Genomic DNA, 17,643 nt, shown 5'->3' on the forward strand with positions numbered 1-17,643 from the left:
GGGAGTTCCCAAAGCGGGGACCCATCGAGAAAGCCGGGGACTGGGCGGTCTTGGGACCGGGAAGGCCCGAAGGGCCCGGGGCCCCGTCTGGAAAGCCCACCCCCAAGAACGGGACGGCTCCGGTGGCAGACGGAGTAGGCTCCTCTGTGGTCTGGGAGTCAGTTCCCTCTCTCTGCCAATTAACGGGGAGCCCCCTCAGCACTCCATCCCTCAGACGCCGTGACCCGCACTCTCCGCGTCTCTGAGCCCCTCGGCCCTCTGTCCCTCAGGCACCGTGACCCACGCTCTTTGCATCTCAGAGCCCCCCGGCTTCCTGACCTCAGACACCATGACCCATATTTTCCGCATCGCCGGGTCTCCCGAGGGGGCTTCACTTACCTCCCACAGGTCCCTCCTTCGGTCCAATGGGATGGAACCTGTCGCCCTCCCTGTGACCCAGAGACCCCACCCCTTGGGGAGCCGGGGTCGGAGGTGGGGAGGGGCAAACATAGTCACAGAGGGTGGGTCTGGACCGAAAGCCCCATCCCGCCGCCCCACGCTCCGCAGACCCCTGAGGCTCGGCCGCGAGCTCCGCTTTACCTCGATGGTCTTCTGCTGGTCTATACCCAGGCCGTGCATGAGCCGCAGAACCTGCTCGTTATATTCCCCTAGGGTGGGGCCGTTCCCACGGCTCTGGGCGTACAGGGTCGGCCGCTGGACGGGCACTTCCGCCAGCATCCACTTGTGCTGCCTGATCTGCGCGATGGTCAGTCGCCGGGAGGGGTCGAGGACCAGCATCCTCCGGATCAGGTGCTCACACTCTAGGGGGAGCCGAGCGTCAGAGGGGCGCGTGACCCCCAAATTCGATGGGGGACACAGACGGGATGCCCAGAACCACCGGGCACTAGCCGCGCCTGTCAGCGGAGCCAATCTGGCCCCTACAGTAGCCCCCTTGGGGCTCACCCCGCCCCGCTGATACCCTGTCTCCTAATAATAATAACCATAACTGGCATTTGTTGTTTTTTATTATTAGTAGTAGTAGTAATAATAATAATAACTTAAGTGCTTACTATGTGCCAAGCACCGTTCTTAGCACTGGGGTAGATACAAGTTAATCGGTCCCTGTCCCACATTGGGCTCACACTCTTGATATTTGGGATTTGTTTAGTGCTTCCTCTGCACCTGGAATGGAAGCTGGTTATGGGCAGGAAACACGTCTACCAACTCTGTTGTACTGTATTCTCCCAAGCGCTTAGGACAATGCTCTGCACAAGGTAAGCACTTAATAAATACCACTGATGATGATGACAAACACTAGGAAAAACACAAGACAATCAGGACAGATACAGTCTCTGTCCCGCACGAGGCTCCCAGTCCAAGGGCAAGGGAGAACACGTATCGAAGCCACATCGGACAGATGAGGAAACTGAGGCCCCGAGAAGTGATGTGACTTGCCCAAGGTCCCCAGCAGACAAACGGTGGATCTGGGATTAGAACCCAGGTCCTCCAACTCTCAAGCCTGGGCTCTTTCCGGGCCGTGCCGCTTCTCCAGCTCTCCCCGCCGCCCCCCCGGCTTGCCGGGACTCACCTTCCGACATGAAGTACGGGATGCGGAAGCGGCCCTCCAGGACCCGCTGCCTCAGGATGGGGAGGGTGGGGCCGTCGAAAGGCAGAGCGCCACAGACCAGCACGTAGAGCACCACGCCCATGCTCTGAGGGAGACACGGCCGTCAGTCCTTGTCCCGGCCCTTCTCCAGGCTCCCCGCTGCCCCCCCCACCCCCCAAGCCAACTGGGATGACAGCTCTCCGTCCCGCATTTTGTGGAGACGAAAATGTAATTGGCAGAACAAAGGAGGCCAGGGAAACACCCTAAATAATGCAAGAGCCCCAGCGGGCTGGAAGGAGCTTGGCGGGGCGTGGACACAGGTCTGGATCAGGTCCCTCTGGTCGGCGTGGGGCTCCCCGGGGGCACCTCCCACACCAAAAAACCCAGTCCATGGGCCGGGGAAGACACGGGGTTCTAGGAACTCAGGGCCCAGTTACCCGGCAGCCCGCGGCTTACCCAGATATCCAGTTGGGGTCCTTCGTACTGCTGCCCTTCGAACACCTCCGGGGCGGCGTAGGGCGGGCTGCCGCACCACGTGGCCAGCGGCTCGCCGCTCTTGAAGAAATTGCCAAACCCGAAATCTGCCCAGACACAGAGATGCAGTTGCTGGGCACGATCAGGGCCTGATCGATCCTTCTGCCCCCAGAGCCCCCAAGGTGGAAAACCGGAGGGTGCCCGTGGGGCCGGCCCAGGGCACGAAACAGTTTGTGCAGAGTCCACCTGCAGGCAGAGGTGGGCACCAATGCCCGTGCCACATCCCTGATGCCCGCAGGGCCAGGGCCACAGCAAGTCCAGGGCAGTGGTCCCGGCACAACCCCCACGGGGGCTGGGCTTCTGCCCGGCAAGTAACCGGTAGCTGGAGGTCCGGGGTTTCCTTGGGCTTTTCCCCCTTCTCCGTCCCCGAGAGTGGACAGGGACGGGACCACTGCTCCCCGCGAGGCCTCGCTGGGTCCCCCGGCCGAAGACAACCACCTCATTCGTCGCTCCCTGCCCCACCTCCTTTCATTCATTCGGTCGTAATTGTTGGGTGCTTAATGTGTGTAGAACACTGTATGAAGTGCTTGGTACAGTACAGTATAACAGAGTAAGCAGACATATTCCCTGTCTACAACAAGCTTACAGTCTAGAGGGGCAGACAGACATTAATATAAAAAAGTAAATTACAGATATGTACATATGTGCTGTGGGGCTGGGGCGGGGAGATCAAAGGGGGTTAGTCCTTCCCCGCTGCGGGAGGGTGAGAGGCCGCCCGCAACTCACCGCGACCCCGTTTCCATCCGCACTGCCCAGTCTGGGCCACAGGGCCAACCTCCAGTCGGGCCGGGAGTTAACTTTGAGCCGCCCGTCGGCACGAACCTCTGGTCTGGTGGAGCCATTAAGAGCTCCGAGATTCCTGGAGCCCGGCGGAGGCGCCCGCCTCTCTCGAGGACTGTCCCAGCTATTCCGGGCCTGACCTTGGAGGGCTCTCACATGAGGTCACGAGCAGAACGGACACGGCTCCGCTGTCGGCCCCGCCGGCCCCGGGGACAAGCCCCCGACCCCACAGGTTAGGTCCCCGGCAGCAGAGCCGAAGCCCTATCCTTCTCGCCGTCCGTGGTGCCTGTTTTCTCTCAAATACTAGACGCTTGGGAGAGTACAATATAAACGACAGACACATTCCCTGCCCACAGACAGCTTACAGTCTAGAGGGGAAGACAAACACTAATATAAATAAATAAATTACAGATCTGTACAGAAGTGCTGTAGGGCTGGGAGGAGGGATGAATAAAGGGAGCAAGTCAAGACAGCGCAGAAGGGAGCGGGAGGAGAGGAAAGGAGGGCTTAGTCAGGGAAGGTCTCTTGGAGGAAATGGGCCTTCAATAAGGCTTTGAAGGAGGGACAGTCTCCATCTGTCAGATATGAAGAGGGAGCGTATTCCAGGACAGAGGCAGATTGTGGGTGAGAGGTCAACGGTGAGAAAGACGAAATTGAGGTACAGTGAGCAGGTCGGCATTAGAGAAGCCAAGTGTGCGGGCTGGGTTGTAGCAAGAGAGTGGTGAGGGGAGATAGGAGGGGATATCTGTAATTAAATTTATATCAGTCTCTCTCACCCTTTACACTGTAATGCCAACAGTTCTCTGCTCCTAGCTGGTCCGCAAATGCCCAGAGCCAGGCTTGTGGCTGCCACACCCCAGTGGCCTGCAGCTGCCCCCGGCTCGGGTCCGCCATACCCCAGGGGTGCCCGCCTGGGGTGGAAGATACCCAGCCTCCCCAGCCCCTGCCGGCGGGCACATCACTGACGGGATTTAATAATAATAATAATAATAATGATGATGATGTTGGTATTTGTTAAGGGCTTACTACGTGCAGAGCACTGTTCTAAGTGCTGGGGTAGATACAGGATAATCAGGTTGTCCCACGTGGGGCTCACAGTCTTAATCCCCATTTTACAGATGAGGGAACTGAGGCACAGAGAAGTTAAGTGACTTGCCACAGTCACACAGCTGACAAATGTCAGAGCCAGGATTCGAACCTGTGACCTCTGACTTCCAAGCCCGGGGTCTTTCCATTGAGCCACGCTGCTTCTCAAACCTCCGAGTGGCTTACGGGGCATCGAGACCTTTTCCACCTGCCGCATCCACCTTTTTTGTACACATCCTTCTTTAGCGAGTCACGCCAAAGCCTGACTGTAGGCGCTGGTGCCTTCACGCTTTTTTGGGGACTGGGGGAGTGGGGGAAATAAAGTAAAAACCAGCCAAGCAGACCCTGGATCGTTTTTCAGGCTGAGCTATGAATGCTATTTCAAAGATCCCAAACGGCCTCTGGAGGGACTGGGGGGCGTCCAAAAGGATGACCCGCTCGCTAATTTAGAATCTGAAAATCCTCCTCTCGGACCGAATACGGCCGGGTTGGATGGGGGCCCGGGAGTCCGGAGGGGGCGGACGTATCGTCAGGAGGGCGCCGGGAGTAGAGCGGGGGGTGGGCGGAGAAGAGGTGGGCCGGGGAACGAAGCTCGCCCTGGCGTTCAGGCAGCTCTGACGTCCAGGCCCGCTGGGCGCTCTGACCGCCAGGAGAGGAACGCGCCCCATCTCTGCCAAACAGCCACCCTCCTTGCTAGGCGGGGCTTTAGCCTCCGCTGGGACGGGGGAAATAGGCTTCCGGATGGGGCTGGGGGGGGCCGCTCCTCCCTGCAGCCGGAGCCCGGGGTGCTGGAAGCCAATATAATCGTCGCCTCGAGCCCCCGGGAGCTGCTGGGGACAGAAGCTGGCAGGGCCTGCTGACGCACCGGCCAAGAAAACCCCCAGGATGGAGCCCCCCCACCTCAGGCACCCTGATCCTCGTCCACTTTATCCGTATCCGATCCCCTGGTTCCTCCTCGCATTCGGCCCCCGAGCGGTGGAGCCCGGCTCACCACGTGGATAATCTGAGCGGTGCCCACGGCTCGACTGGATCATCGGGTCCAGACCTCTTGGGGGCCCGAGTGACATCAGCATTGATAATACTGATGGTGATGATGATAATAATAATAATTGTGGTATTTGTTAAGTGCTTACTTTGTGCCAGTCTTAATCCCCATTTTGTTATGAGAAGCAGCGTGGCTCAGTGGAAAGAGCATGGGCTTTGGAGTCAGGGCTCATGAGTTCGAATCCCAGCTCTGCCACTTGTCAGTTGTGTGACCGTGGGCAAGTCACTTAACTTCTCTGTGCCTCAGTTCCCTCATCTGTAAAATGGGGATTAAGACTGTGAGCCCCACGTAGGACAACCTGATTCCCCTGTGTCTACCCCAGCGCTTAGAACAGTGCTCTGCACATAATAAGCGCTTAACAAATACCAACATTAGATGCGGTAACTGAGGCATGGAGAAGTGAGGTGAGAAACAAGGTGGTCTAGTAGATAGAGCACGCGTTTGGGAGTCAGAAGGACCTGGGTTCTAATCCCGGCTCTACCACATGTCTGCTGTGGCACCCTGGGCAAGTCATTTGACTTCTCTGTGCCTCAGTTACCTCATCTGCAAAAGGGGGATTAGAGTGTAAACCCCATATGGTAACGGACTATATCTAACCTGATTAATAATAATAATAATAATGTTGGTATTTGTTAAGCGCTTACTATGTGCCGAGCACTGTTCTAAGCGCTGGGGTAGACACAGGGGAATCATTATTAATTAACATATGCCTCACAGGGGAATTAACACACAGGGGAATTAACATTTGCCTCAGTCCTGAGAACAGTGCTTGGCACATAGTAAACATGTAACAAGGGCCAATATGATTATTATTGACTTACCCGAGGTCACCCAGCAGATAAGCGGCAGCGCTGGGATTAGAACCCAGGTCCTTAGGACTCCCAAGCCTGTGCTCTATCCACTAGACCCCGCTGCTTCTCTTTGATCCAACTGACGGGCCGACTGACCCAGCAACCTTCGGCCAAGCCGGGCTGACCCACCCCAGGTTGGAGACGCTTGCCGGCCCCGAAACAGTCGATGTCTGAAGGAGGGCGGTGGGCAGAACCACCGCCCCATCCCCAAGCCACGCCCCCTCTCTGCCCTCCGTGCCAACGATTCCGAGACGGACTGTTGTGTTTCAGCTCAATGTTCACCCACTGGGCAGGGAGCCACGGGCCTCCAGGGGCTTGAAGTGACGGACAGTTCGGCTCTCACCCTTCCGTTCCCGAGCATGGTGCTTAACGAGAATCATCGCCACGGTATTTGTTACGCTCTGACTTCGGGCCACGCACCGTACTAAGCGAAGGGGTAGAACCAAGATAATCAGTTCGGACACAGTCCCCGTCTGCCATGGGGCTCAAAGTCACTGGAGGAGGAAGAATAGCTATCTTCTCCCCACTGGTTTAGTGACTTGCCCAAGGTCACACTGCAGGCAAGAGGCAGGTGTGGAGGAAAGGAAAATCACACGCGGCTCTGAAAACCCGGCTCCGAGCGAGGCTGCAACGCTGTGAACGGGAACCTCGAGCTAGGTCACCTGAGGGATTCTCTCCGGCCCCTCCGGCCACGTGTGGGATCCACGGTGTCCGGGAGTCCCCACCAGGAGGCCGGAGTTCCGGCTCGGAAGTTCCCCGCTGGCCCGGCTCAGTGGGGGCAAAGGCTGGTCTCTGCATGGCTAGAGAGATTTTCTGGCCACCCACCAGCTTCGAGGAGGTACAGAAATCCATCTCACCCCGAAGGTGGGCCCAAGGGAGTCTAAGAAATGTGAGCCGACGGGCACGGGTTTTAATCCCAGCTCTGCCACTTGTCTGCTGTGTGACCTTGGGCAAGTCACTTCTCGGGGCCTCAGTGACCTCATCTGTAAAATGGGAATCGAGACTGTGAGCCCCATGTGGGACGGGGATTGTCCAGCCCGATCTGCTTGTATGCATCCCAGAGCTTAGTAAAGTGGTTGGCACATACTAAGTGCTTAACTAATACTACTACTTTATTATTAGTAGTAATAATAACAATGATTATAGTGGAAAACCAATACACACCACCCGGCACGGAGGAACCCAACGGCCCCCTCGAGCCAGACCAGAGACCCTCCGCTCTGAGCCCGGACTTGCGTCTGGCACTTTTGGCTCCGAGCCACGGCCTCTGAAACGCCTCTCGAAGGAGGCAGGAGAAGTTCCCGCTTCCCCACACTCCTCCTTTGGCCTGAGGTGGTTCTGGATCCTTTCTAAACCTGCCACCAAAGACCAGTAGAGGGGAAAGACAGGGGCCGAGGTGGGGAATGTGGAGGCACACCAGGCAACGTGGGAAAACCGCTGAGGAAGAGTTAGCAGAGTCAAGTCTTGGGCTTTGCTTCCCGCACCTCCACCGGAATGGACACAGCCAGCGCAACTTCCCCGTGCCCACGCAACCCGCTACCGCACCCGGGGTCACACCAACTCCTCCTCTGGGAAGGGCCCCCGGATGCAGAGGGTCTGACGGACACGGGGAGTCTCGGTGCTCCTAATCGCCATGCCGCTGGGGGAGGAAGGGGCGCCACTCGGGACGGAGGCCGTGGCCGATTACCTGCTATTTTGATGTTCATGTTGTTATCGAGCAGGAGGTTTTCGGCCTTAAGGTCCCGATGCACGATCTTCTGGCTGTGACAGTAATCGACCGCGGACAGGATCTGCCAGAACTTGCGCCTGGCCTCGGGCTCGTTCAGCCGGCCGTGGTTGGCCAGGTAGTCTAGGGGGGAGGGAGCGATGGGGCGGGTTAGCTGGTGGGTGGCAGGGTGAGGGGTGGAAACTCCGCCGCCCCTCCCCGCCAATCCCTGCTCCTGGGACTCTCCTCCGGCCTGTGCCCCCAGGCCTGCCGTCGCCTGGGCCGCATGCACCGAGCCCCGCCCGGGCCCGGGTGAGATGGAGACGAAGGTCGGCGTGACCTAGCCGCCTTTCCGCCCAACCATCTTAATCAATCGATCGATGGTATTTACTGATTGCTTACCGTGTGCAGATCACTGACCTATCGGCTTGGAAGAGGACAATACAACAGAGTTGATAAACACGTTCCCTGCCCACAAGGAGCTTACAGTCTAGGAGGTTTAGAACCTGGAAATCCAGCCCGAGGCCACACCGGCCCCATCAGCCTGCAACGATCTGGGCACGTCACTCCCCTTCTTAAACAACTCCAGTGGTTGCCTATCGACCTCCGCTCCAAACAAAAACTCCTCACTCTAGGCTTCGAGGCTCTCCATCACCTTGCCCCTTCCTACCTCTCCTCCCTTCTCTCTTTCTACCGCCCACCCCGCATGCTCCGCTCCTCTGCCGCCCACCTCCTCACCGTCCCTGGGTCTCGCCTATCCCGCCGTCGACCCCCGGGTCACGTCCTCCCACGGTCCTGGAACGCCCTCCCTCCTCACCTCCGCCAAACTGATTCTCTTTCCCTCTTCAAAACCTTACTTAAAAATCACCTCCTCCAAGAGGCGTTCCCAGACTGAGCTCCTCTTCCCCCTCTACTCCCTCTGCCATCCCCCCTTTACCTCTCCGCAGCTAAAGCCTCATTTTCCCCTTTTCCCTCTGCTCCTCCACCTCTCCCTTCCCATCCCCACAGCACTGTACTCGTCCGCTCAACTGTATATATTTTCGTTACCCTATTTATTTTGTTAATGAATTGTACATCGCCTTGATTCTATTCAGTTGCCATTGTTTTTACGAGATGTTCTTCCTCTTGACGCTGTTTAGTGCCATTGTTCTCGTCTGTCCGTCTCCCCCGATTAGACTGTAAGCCCGTCAAACGGCAGGGACTGTCTCTATCTGTTGCCGACTTGTTCATCCCAAGCGCTTAGTACAGTGCTCTGCACATAGTAAGCGCTCAATAAATACTATTGAATGAATGAATGAATGAATGATTCCGATATCACCATGCCTGTCCCGCTCTGGACCCCCCTCAGCCACAGAGAATTCCTTAGCCGGCTCTGCAGATTGGCTGCCGCAACGGGAAACGTCCTTAATTGAGATGTTGTCAAGAGTCTTTTCTGAGTAAAGCTCTCAGTTACAAGCTACTGGGGGACGAAGGGGTGGGTGTGAAGGTCAGGCCCAGCGTGGGTAATAATAATAATAATAATAATAATGTTGGTATTTGTTAAGCGCTTACTACGTGCCGAGCACTGTTCTAAGCGCTGGGGTAGACATAGGGGAATCAGGTTGTCCCACGTGGGGCTCACAGTCTTAATCCCCATTTTACAGATGAGGGAACTGAGGCACAGAGAAGTTAAGTGACTTGCCCACAGTCACAGAGCCGACAAGTGGCAGAGCTGGGATTCGAACTCATGAGCCCTGACTCCAAAGCCCATGCTCTTTCCACTGAGCCACGCTGCTTCTCTAACAATGATTACCATATGGTAATAACAATGATTACCATATGGTAATAACAATGATTACCATATGCCAAGCACAGATTCAATGCCTGTCCCACATGGGGCTCACACTCTAAAGAGACAACAGGAATCTCATCCCCATTCTTACAGAGGAGGAAATGGATGCCCAGAGATACTACTGAAAATAATAATTATGGTATTTGGTAAGCATTTACTATTTGCCAAGCACTGTTCTAAGCACTGGGATAGATACAGGTAATCAGGTTGTCCCACCTGGGGCTCATAGTCTTAATCCTCATTTTACAGACTAGGTAACTGAGGCACAGAGAAGTGAAATGGCTTGCCCAAGGTCACACAGCAGACAAGGGGAGGAGCCGGGATTTGAATCCATGTCCTCTAACTCCCAAGCCCGTGCTAAGGCTAAGCAAAGAGCTCTGCACACAGTAAGCACTTGATAAATACTATTACTACTGCTAGTCAGTCAGCCAGTCAATCGTATTTATTGAGTGCTGACTGTGTGCAGAGCACTGTACTAACCGCTTGGGAGAATACAACAACAAACAGATACATCCCTGCCCACAACGAGCTTACAGTCTAGAGGGGGAGACTGTATTACCACTACTGCTAGGCCACGCTGACAGGAGCGTGGTTTGAAGCTGGGCGAGTAGAGCTTCCCTTCTGCTCCAAGTAGCTCCCCTCGAGGAAAGATGTTTTATCCCCAAATCTGAAACTCTTCAGCCACTCCGCGCGAGGAGTACGACCTTCTTTTCTCTTCCCTCCCTGGGAAACCCTGGGGACTCCCCCACTTGGGCCAGCTCACTGCTTCACTTGTCCGCCTGCCTTGGCCCCCTTCTGATCAATCACTCGATGGCATTGATTGAGTGCTTACTGAGTGCAGAGCCCTGATCGAAGCGCTTGGGAGAGTACACAGAGTAAGTAGACACATTCCCTACCCACAGGGGCACGCTCTCTGCCGCTCAGGAGAAGAAAACCGTCTAACGCCCCACACCTGACTAGAGTCACGTTTTCAGATGGAATCTCCAATCCCGGTCGGTCTAACCCGACGTCGGGATCCAATCCCGCTGCGACGTGATCTCAAGGGGAGGCAGGGGAGAAAGGAAACGGGGTTCCCGAGAGACCACCGTAGGGAGACCGTGGTGTGAGATGGGGGTCCAGAGTGGCCGCTTCAAACACCAAGCTCGCACTTTCCCGGGGAGGAGAAGGGCCGATTCTGGAGAACTAAGGAGAAGCAGCATGGCCTAGTGAATAGATCCCGGGCCTGGGAGTCAGAAGGACCTAGGCTCTAATCCTGGCTCTGCTACTTGTCTGCTCTGTGACCTTGGGGAAGTCAGTTCCTCTCTGGGCCTACCTCATCTGTAAAATGGGGGTCAAGACTGTGAGCCCCATGTGGGGCATGGACTGTGTCAGACCTGATTAGCTTATATCTACCCCAGCGCCTCATACAGTGCCTGGCACATAGGAAGCACTCAACAAATACCATAAAAAACCCCCCAAAAGTAACTGGGAATCAGGCCTGGCACACCAGACGGAATGCCTTGGAAGTCCAGGACTTTGGTGTCTTTGAGTAAGGGGGATCCAGGGGTGGGGATGTATGTGTGTGTGTTTGTTCATTCCACAGGAGCCTGAAAAAATGCCACATCAACTTGAGCTGTGTCCCCTATAATTGACCACGCTGCAGTCAGTCAATCGTACTTATTGAGCACTAACTGTGTGCAGAGAGCTGTACTAAGCACTTGAGAGAGTAGAATATAACAATAAAAAGACCCATTCCCTGCCCACAGTGAGGCACTGCTTTTGCTAACCTTTTCCTCCCTCTTGGCTAGAACCAGCCGGGGCTTCCTCATCAAAGGGAGATAAACGGCTGCCTCAGTGCCACTCGGAGAAGAAAATCGGGCAAGTGCCAAAGATGCTGCAGACAAAGCGGTGGACGTTTGGCTCAAATTCCCATGTTGTGCCTGGAGGGGAAGTTTAGCAAATCAGGAAACCCTTTTCATACTCTGTGGCCTGGTGAGTAAGCTTCTAGACAGCAGGAGACACCACATTGCCAAGGGTTTCCCTTTGGAGAGATGATTTAAAAAAAATGAATTTACAGCCACCGGGAAGTTTAGCTGTTTCCTACCAAGTAAGCTTTGAATGTCATAAATCTCTGGAAAAAAAGATGCCATACTTACCAAGGTACCACCAGCAATTTGATGGAGTCTCAAAGCACTAGACTGTAAACCCAGCGTGGGCAGGGAATGTGCCTGCTGATTCTGTTATACTCTACTCTCCCAAGCACTCAGTACGGTGCTGTACACATAGTAAACACTTAATAAGTAAACCTAGGAGTCATTAGGTCATGGGTTCTAATCCCGGCTCTGCCACTCGTCTGCTGTGTGACCTGGGGCAAGTCAGTTCACTTCCCTGGGCCTCAGTTACCTTATCTGTAATATTCATTCATTCAATCGTATTTATTGAACACTTACCGTGTGCAGAGCACTGTACTAAGTGCTTATGGAGATTGAGACCGTGAGCCCCATGTGGGACAGGGTCTGTGTCCAACCAGATTTGCTTGTATCCATCCTAGCGCTTAGTACAGTGCCTGGCACATAGAAAGCACTTAACGAATACCATAATTATTATTAATAAACACCAGTGACTGAGACAGAATCCATACCCCGATATATTGTGTGAAAATCATGAAAGTCGAGATTATCATCATCCTCATCATCACCATGGATTTGTTAAGCACTTACTACTGTGCCCAGCACTGTTCAAAGCCCTGGGGTAGATAAAAGGTAACTAAGTCGGGCAGTCTCTGTCCCTCAGGGGGCTCACAGTCTAAGTACGAGAGAGAACAGGTAATGAATCTCCTCTCCATTCCCCCTTCTCCCACTCTCTGCTCTTCCCCCTTCCCCTCTCCACAGCATTGTGCATATTTATTACTATATTTATTTTGTTAATGATGTGTACATATCTATGATTCTATTTATCTTGATGATATTGACGCCAGATTACTTGTTTTGTTTTATTGTCTGTCTCCCCCATTTACACTGTGAGCCCGTCGTTGGGCAGGGATTGTCTCTATCTGTTGCCGAATTGTACATTCCAAGCGCTTACTACAGTGTTCTCAATAAATACGACTGAACTGAATGAATGAATCCCCATTTTACAGATGAGGAAACTGGGGGCCCAGAGAAGTTAAGTGACCTGCTCAAGGTTACACAGCAGGCAACTCTCTCAATGAGCTTTCTGTAATTTTAGAAAACTGGCTTGGGTCCGGCTGGCTTCCACAATTTCAACTCGTTCTACATATCAGTCACTCCTTGTTGTCCTCCTTGCTTGAGAAGTGAGTTGGCCTAGTTGACAGAACATGGACCTGGGAGTCAGAAGGTTGGGGGTTCTAATCTCAGCTCCACCACTTGTCTGCTGTGACCTTGGGCAAGTCATTTCACTTCTCTGTGCTTCAGTTCCCTCATCTGTAAAATGGGGATTAAGACTGTAAGCCCTGTGTCCCCAACCCAAATATCTTATATCTACCCCAGCACAGAACAGTGCCGGGCACATAGCGCTTAATACTATTATTATTATTATTGTTATTATGTCCCATCCAAGTTTGGAAGATGGAGCCTTCACCGGGGACCTCGGCCCCACTGCTTGGGTGTGGATGAGGAGACATGATTGGTGTCAGACTGTCTCACCCCAATGGGTTTGCTATCTCAAATCAGTCCATCGATGGTATTTATTGAGCACTTACTATGTGCAGGGCACTGTACTAAGCGCTGAGAAGAGGAAAATACAACAGAATTAGCCAACAAATACCCAGCCCATAACAAATGTCTGTTCCAGTTTGCTTCTTAGACTTCTGAGTTTTCAACCAACAACTTTTCTGACAAACAGGGAGCCTGTGGTGTGGCTTATGTTGGGGACTATATGGGATGGGGAGCCAGAGGACCCGAGTTTGAGTCCCAGGTCTGCCATTGGCCTACTGTGTGATCTTGGGCAAGTCACTGGACCTCTCTGGGACCTCAGTTTTCTCATTTGCAAAATGGAGACGATGATAATAATAATAATAATTCTTATAAGGGATGGAGAAAGGAGCGCGAGGGGTGTTGGGTGGTCCATGCTGGATCACTGGGGGTGAGTTTTGGATGACGAAGGGAGAGTCGTGGGTGTTGAATGGTCCCTAACAGTAACGATAATAATAATAATGATTGTGGTATTTGTTAAGGCTTTACTGTGTGTGAAGCATTGTACTAAGAACTGGGGTACAGACAAGATAATCGGGCCCCACTTAGGGCTCACAATCTAAGTAGGAAGGAGTACAGGGAATTCAATCCCCATTTTGCAGATGAGGGAACTGAGGACCCAAAGTGAAGTGACTTACCCAAGGTCACACAGCAGGTACATGGCAGAACCGGGACTAGAACCTAGGTCCTCCGACTCCCAGGCCTGTGCTCTTTCCACTAGGTCACATGGCTTAATACTGATGTGTGCATTTCTTAAGCACTAGCTTAATAAGTCAGCACAGCAGGGGAGAAGCAGCGAGCAGCGAGCAGCGATGAGCTTGGCCGGCTTTGTGGCTCTGGGCGGTTTGACCTCCAGTGAGTGTGATATTTTTTCTTTCCCCATCCAGGCTGAGGTTCGGATATGCTCACCCACAGAGAGAGCTGTGCCAGGGGCAGAGGGGTACACGGCACCAGGATCGGGGGCCCGAAAAGAGTACACCTAGCAGAAAACCCAGCCTATGGTTTTAATGGTATTTGTAAAGCGCTTACTATGTGCCAGGAACTGTACTAAGCTCTAGGGTAGACACATGCTAATCAGGTTGGACACCTCCTGTTCCACATGGGGTTCACAGTCTTAATTCTCATTTTACAGATGAGGAAACTCAGGCACAGAGTAGTTAATTTGAAAACCTTCCTTAGTCATGAACCCACTGGTTTATTCATACTAATTTATTTGTCTGCATGGTTCTAGATCAATCTTTTGTTTTTAATGGCATTTGTTAAGCGTTTATTATGTGTCCAACACCATTCTAAGTGCTGGGGTGGATACAAATGAATTAGGTTGGACACCGTCCCTTGTCCTGAACGGGGTTCACAGTCTATATAGGAAGGAGAACAGGAGAAGTGAGGCACAGAGAAATTAAGTGACTCGCTCAAGGTCACACAACCAAGCGCTTGGCAGAGCCGGTTTGGATTCTGACTGCGGTAGGGACTTCCTCAAAAGTTGCAGCTCTTGCCAACTAGATATGAATGTCGGCCACAGACCACTGAAATAGTCGGGTTCCCTAGGGAAACCTGCCAACGGTGGGAGCCCCGGGGCCGAGAGGTGGAACAGGCAAGGAGAGTGACGGGTGATGAGCTTGGCCAAGATGGAAATCCTTTGGCTCGCTGGCCTCGAAGCCATCCCAGACTGCCGAGTCTGCCGGCGAAAAGCCTGCCGCTTTGAAAGAAGAAGTGCAGTGACGAATTTGGATCAAGAAATCAAGAGGGGCAGCAGTGTGTGGCCTAAAGGAAAGAACCTGGGAGGTGAAAGACCGTTCTAATCCCGGGCCCTGCAATTTGCCTGTCGGACGATTTGGGGCAAGTCGTTTAACTTCTCTGGGCCTCAGTTTCCTCATCTGTACAGTGGGGATTTAATCCCTGTCCTCCCTCCTCCTTAGACAAAGACTTTTTTTTTTTTATAGTATCTGTTAAGCACTTGCCATGTTAAGTACATTCCAGGCACCATACTAACTGCTGGGGTAGATACAAGATAATCAGGTTGGACACTCCCTGTCCCTCACGGGCCTCACAGTCTTAATCCCCATTTTACAGATGAGATCGCTGAGGCCCAGAGAAGTGAACTGACTTGCCAAGGTCACAAATCAGACAAGTGGCAGAGCCAGGGTGAGAAGCACAATCCGTCTGACACCCAGGCCCAGGTTCTATCTACTAGGCCACGCTGCTTCTCAGCTGGGTGAGGACTGGGTCCGACCCGATTAACCTGTATCCGGCGCTTACAACATCGCTTGACACATAATAAGCGCTTAACCAATACCCTAATGATTATCATCACGCATCTATCTCACATTTGGGAGCCCTGATAAGCGCGCGCGTGTGGACGTACACACGCTCACTCTGCAGGAATCATAATGGGCATCCATCGGCGACAGAGCTCTCCAGATGGTTTAGGCAGTTCCTGCATGGGTTTTTCGGCACTCTGGGCACAGACGTCGCTCTCTCAGCCACGCTGGGCCCTCCCAGACACAATTAGCTGCCCGGGGATTTTCCGACCAAACAAACCCATTGTCGCTGCCCAACCAGCCACGAAAAGGATGTGGGCCTCACCAGAAACAAGCCGGGATTTCCCAGGCAGCCTTTGCCTCCCGCAGTCCTCCCAGAGTTTCGACGATTCTGCCTTTTTCCAGAGGACCCCCTCTCGCCTCTGTCCCTCTGGACTGTCACCTCGTTGTGGGCGGGGAACGTGTCCACCAATTCTGTTGTGCCGCATTCTCCCACGCGCTCAGTACAGTGATCGGCGCACAGGAAGCGCTCAATAAATACAATGGATTGATTGTCCGTTTACAAGACCAGAGCGTTGGTTTCGTGGAGGTGAACCAACAGGGAAGTGGATCTGGGGGTCCAGACTGACCCGAGCCCAAAAGGAAGTAGCCTAGCTTAGTGGCTAGAGTCCGGGCCTGGGAGTCAGAAGGATCTGGGCTCTAATCCCGGCTCTGCCACTTATCTGCTGTGCGACCTTGGCCAAGTCACTTCACTTCTCTGGGCCTCGGTTCCCTCCTCTGTAAAATGGGGATTAAGAGGGTGAGCCCCATGTGGGAAAGGGACGGTGTCCAACCAGATTAACCTGTATCTACCCCAGGGCTTAGAACAGTTCTTGGCACATTAGTCAACGCTTAACAAGAACCATAATTACTATTATTTATTATTATTAACTGAGGAGCAAACACCACCCTGCCCGGTCACCTCACCTACCCGACGGGTGAAAAGTCGAAGCGGGAGGATCAGTGTTCTGGGGCAGTGTGGAGTTTGGACGGGCCCGGGCCGACTGATTCCTGTTCGGTCTCTCCACCTGGTGAAATTCTCCTCATTTTTCAGGTGTGGGACAAGGATGGGGGTCTAACCCCATAGAGGTTTGGGGTCCTGCTCGCCCCGAGGGGGGGTTCCCCCAGCAGAGGGAGATCAAACGGTTGGGCCGGCCTAGACCAGTACTTAGAACAGTGCTTGGCACATAGTAAATGCTTAAAAGTACCATGATGATGATGATATTCTGGGCCTCAGCTATCTCATCTGTCAAATGAGGATTAAAGTTGGGAGTCCTACATGGGACAGGGACTGTGTCTCACACGGTTGCCTTGTCTTCAACCCAGCCCTCAGTACAGTGCTTGGCACAATGTAAGCACTTAACAGACACTACAATTATTACCGATGCCAACCCTGGGAACGTGGCAACCCAGGCTCTGCCTGCATCATTCAATCCATCCATCACTGGTATTTATCGAGCACTTCCGGTGTGCAGAGCACTGTATTAAGCACTGGGGAAAGTACACTGCAGCAGTCGGTAGATGCGATCTCTGCCCACAAGGAGCTGCCGGTCTACACTCCTGCAGGACCCCCCTGCCTCCATCCAGTGCAAATCCCAGCCTGGGATACTTACCCGCTTTTCTCAGAGTAACAATAATGATGATAATAATAACTATGCTATGTGAAAAGCGCTTATTATGTACTAAGCGCTGAGGGGGGAAGGGCGTGTGGACACAAGCAAATCGGATTGGTCACAGTCCCTGTCTTGCACGGGGCTCATTTCCATTTTACGGAGAAGGTAACTGAGGCACAGAGAAGCGAAGTGACTTAATATCAAGGTCACACAGCAGACAAGTGGTGGAGCTGGGATTGGAACCCATGACCTTCTGACTCCCAGGTCCGTGCTCTGTGCAACACTGCCTCCCCTCTACCGCTATCTGTTGCAGGACCCCGTGAAAAAGGAGCTACATAAACCCTCCACTCTCATTACTACTACTAACTTTCCTAATTATCCTAATTACCGCCTGGCCTCTTCTGACATTTTGGGTTTTTGTGTGTGTTCGTCCTCACTCCCAAGATGACATAGTAATTTTTTAAAAATAGTATCAGTTAACTTGTCAGCTGTGTGACTGTGGGCAGGTCACTTCACTTCTCTGCGCCTCAGTTACCTCATCTGTAAAATGGGGATTAAGACAGTGAGCCTCACGTGGGACAATCTGATGACCCTGTATCTACCCCAGCGTTTAGAACAGTG

The 17,643-nt window shown here is 53.3% G+C and overlaps 1 protein-coding gene across 1 annotated transcript in view; it reads right to left on the reverse strand.

Annotated features, from left to right (window-relative positions):
• SIK2 (salt inducible kinase 2) overlaps window positions 1–17,643 on the reverse strand; it is a 55,919-nt gene that overhangs the window by 7,153 nt on the left and 31,123 nt on the right. Inside the window, exons 4-7 of the mRNA XM_029075423.1 lie at window positions 7,569–7,730; window positions 2,042–2,166; window positions 1,568–1,691; window positions 580–800 (exon numbers count right to left, since the gene is read on the reverse strand). Coding sequence (XP_028931256.1) covers window positions 580–800; window positions 1,568–1,691; window positions 2,042–2,166; window positions 7,569–7,730 — 632 coding nt within the window. The remainder of the gene's footprint in view (window positions 1–579; window positions 801–1,567; window positions 1,692–2,041; window positions 2,167–7,568; window positions 7,731–17,643) is intronic.

Source organism: Ornithorhynchus anatinus, chromosome 11 (assembly GCF_004115215.2).
Source record: "Ornithorhynchus anatinus isolate Pmale09 chromosome 11, mOrnAna1.pri.v4, whole genome shotgun sequence".
In the NCBI taxonomy this organism is placed as follows: domain Eukaryota; kingdom Metazoa; phylum Chordata; class Mammalia; order Monotremata; family Ornithorhynchidae; genus Ornithorhynchus; species Ornithorhynchus anatinus.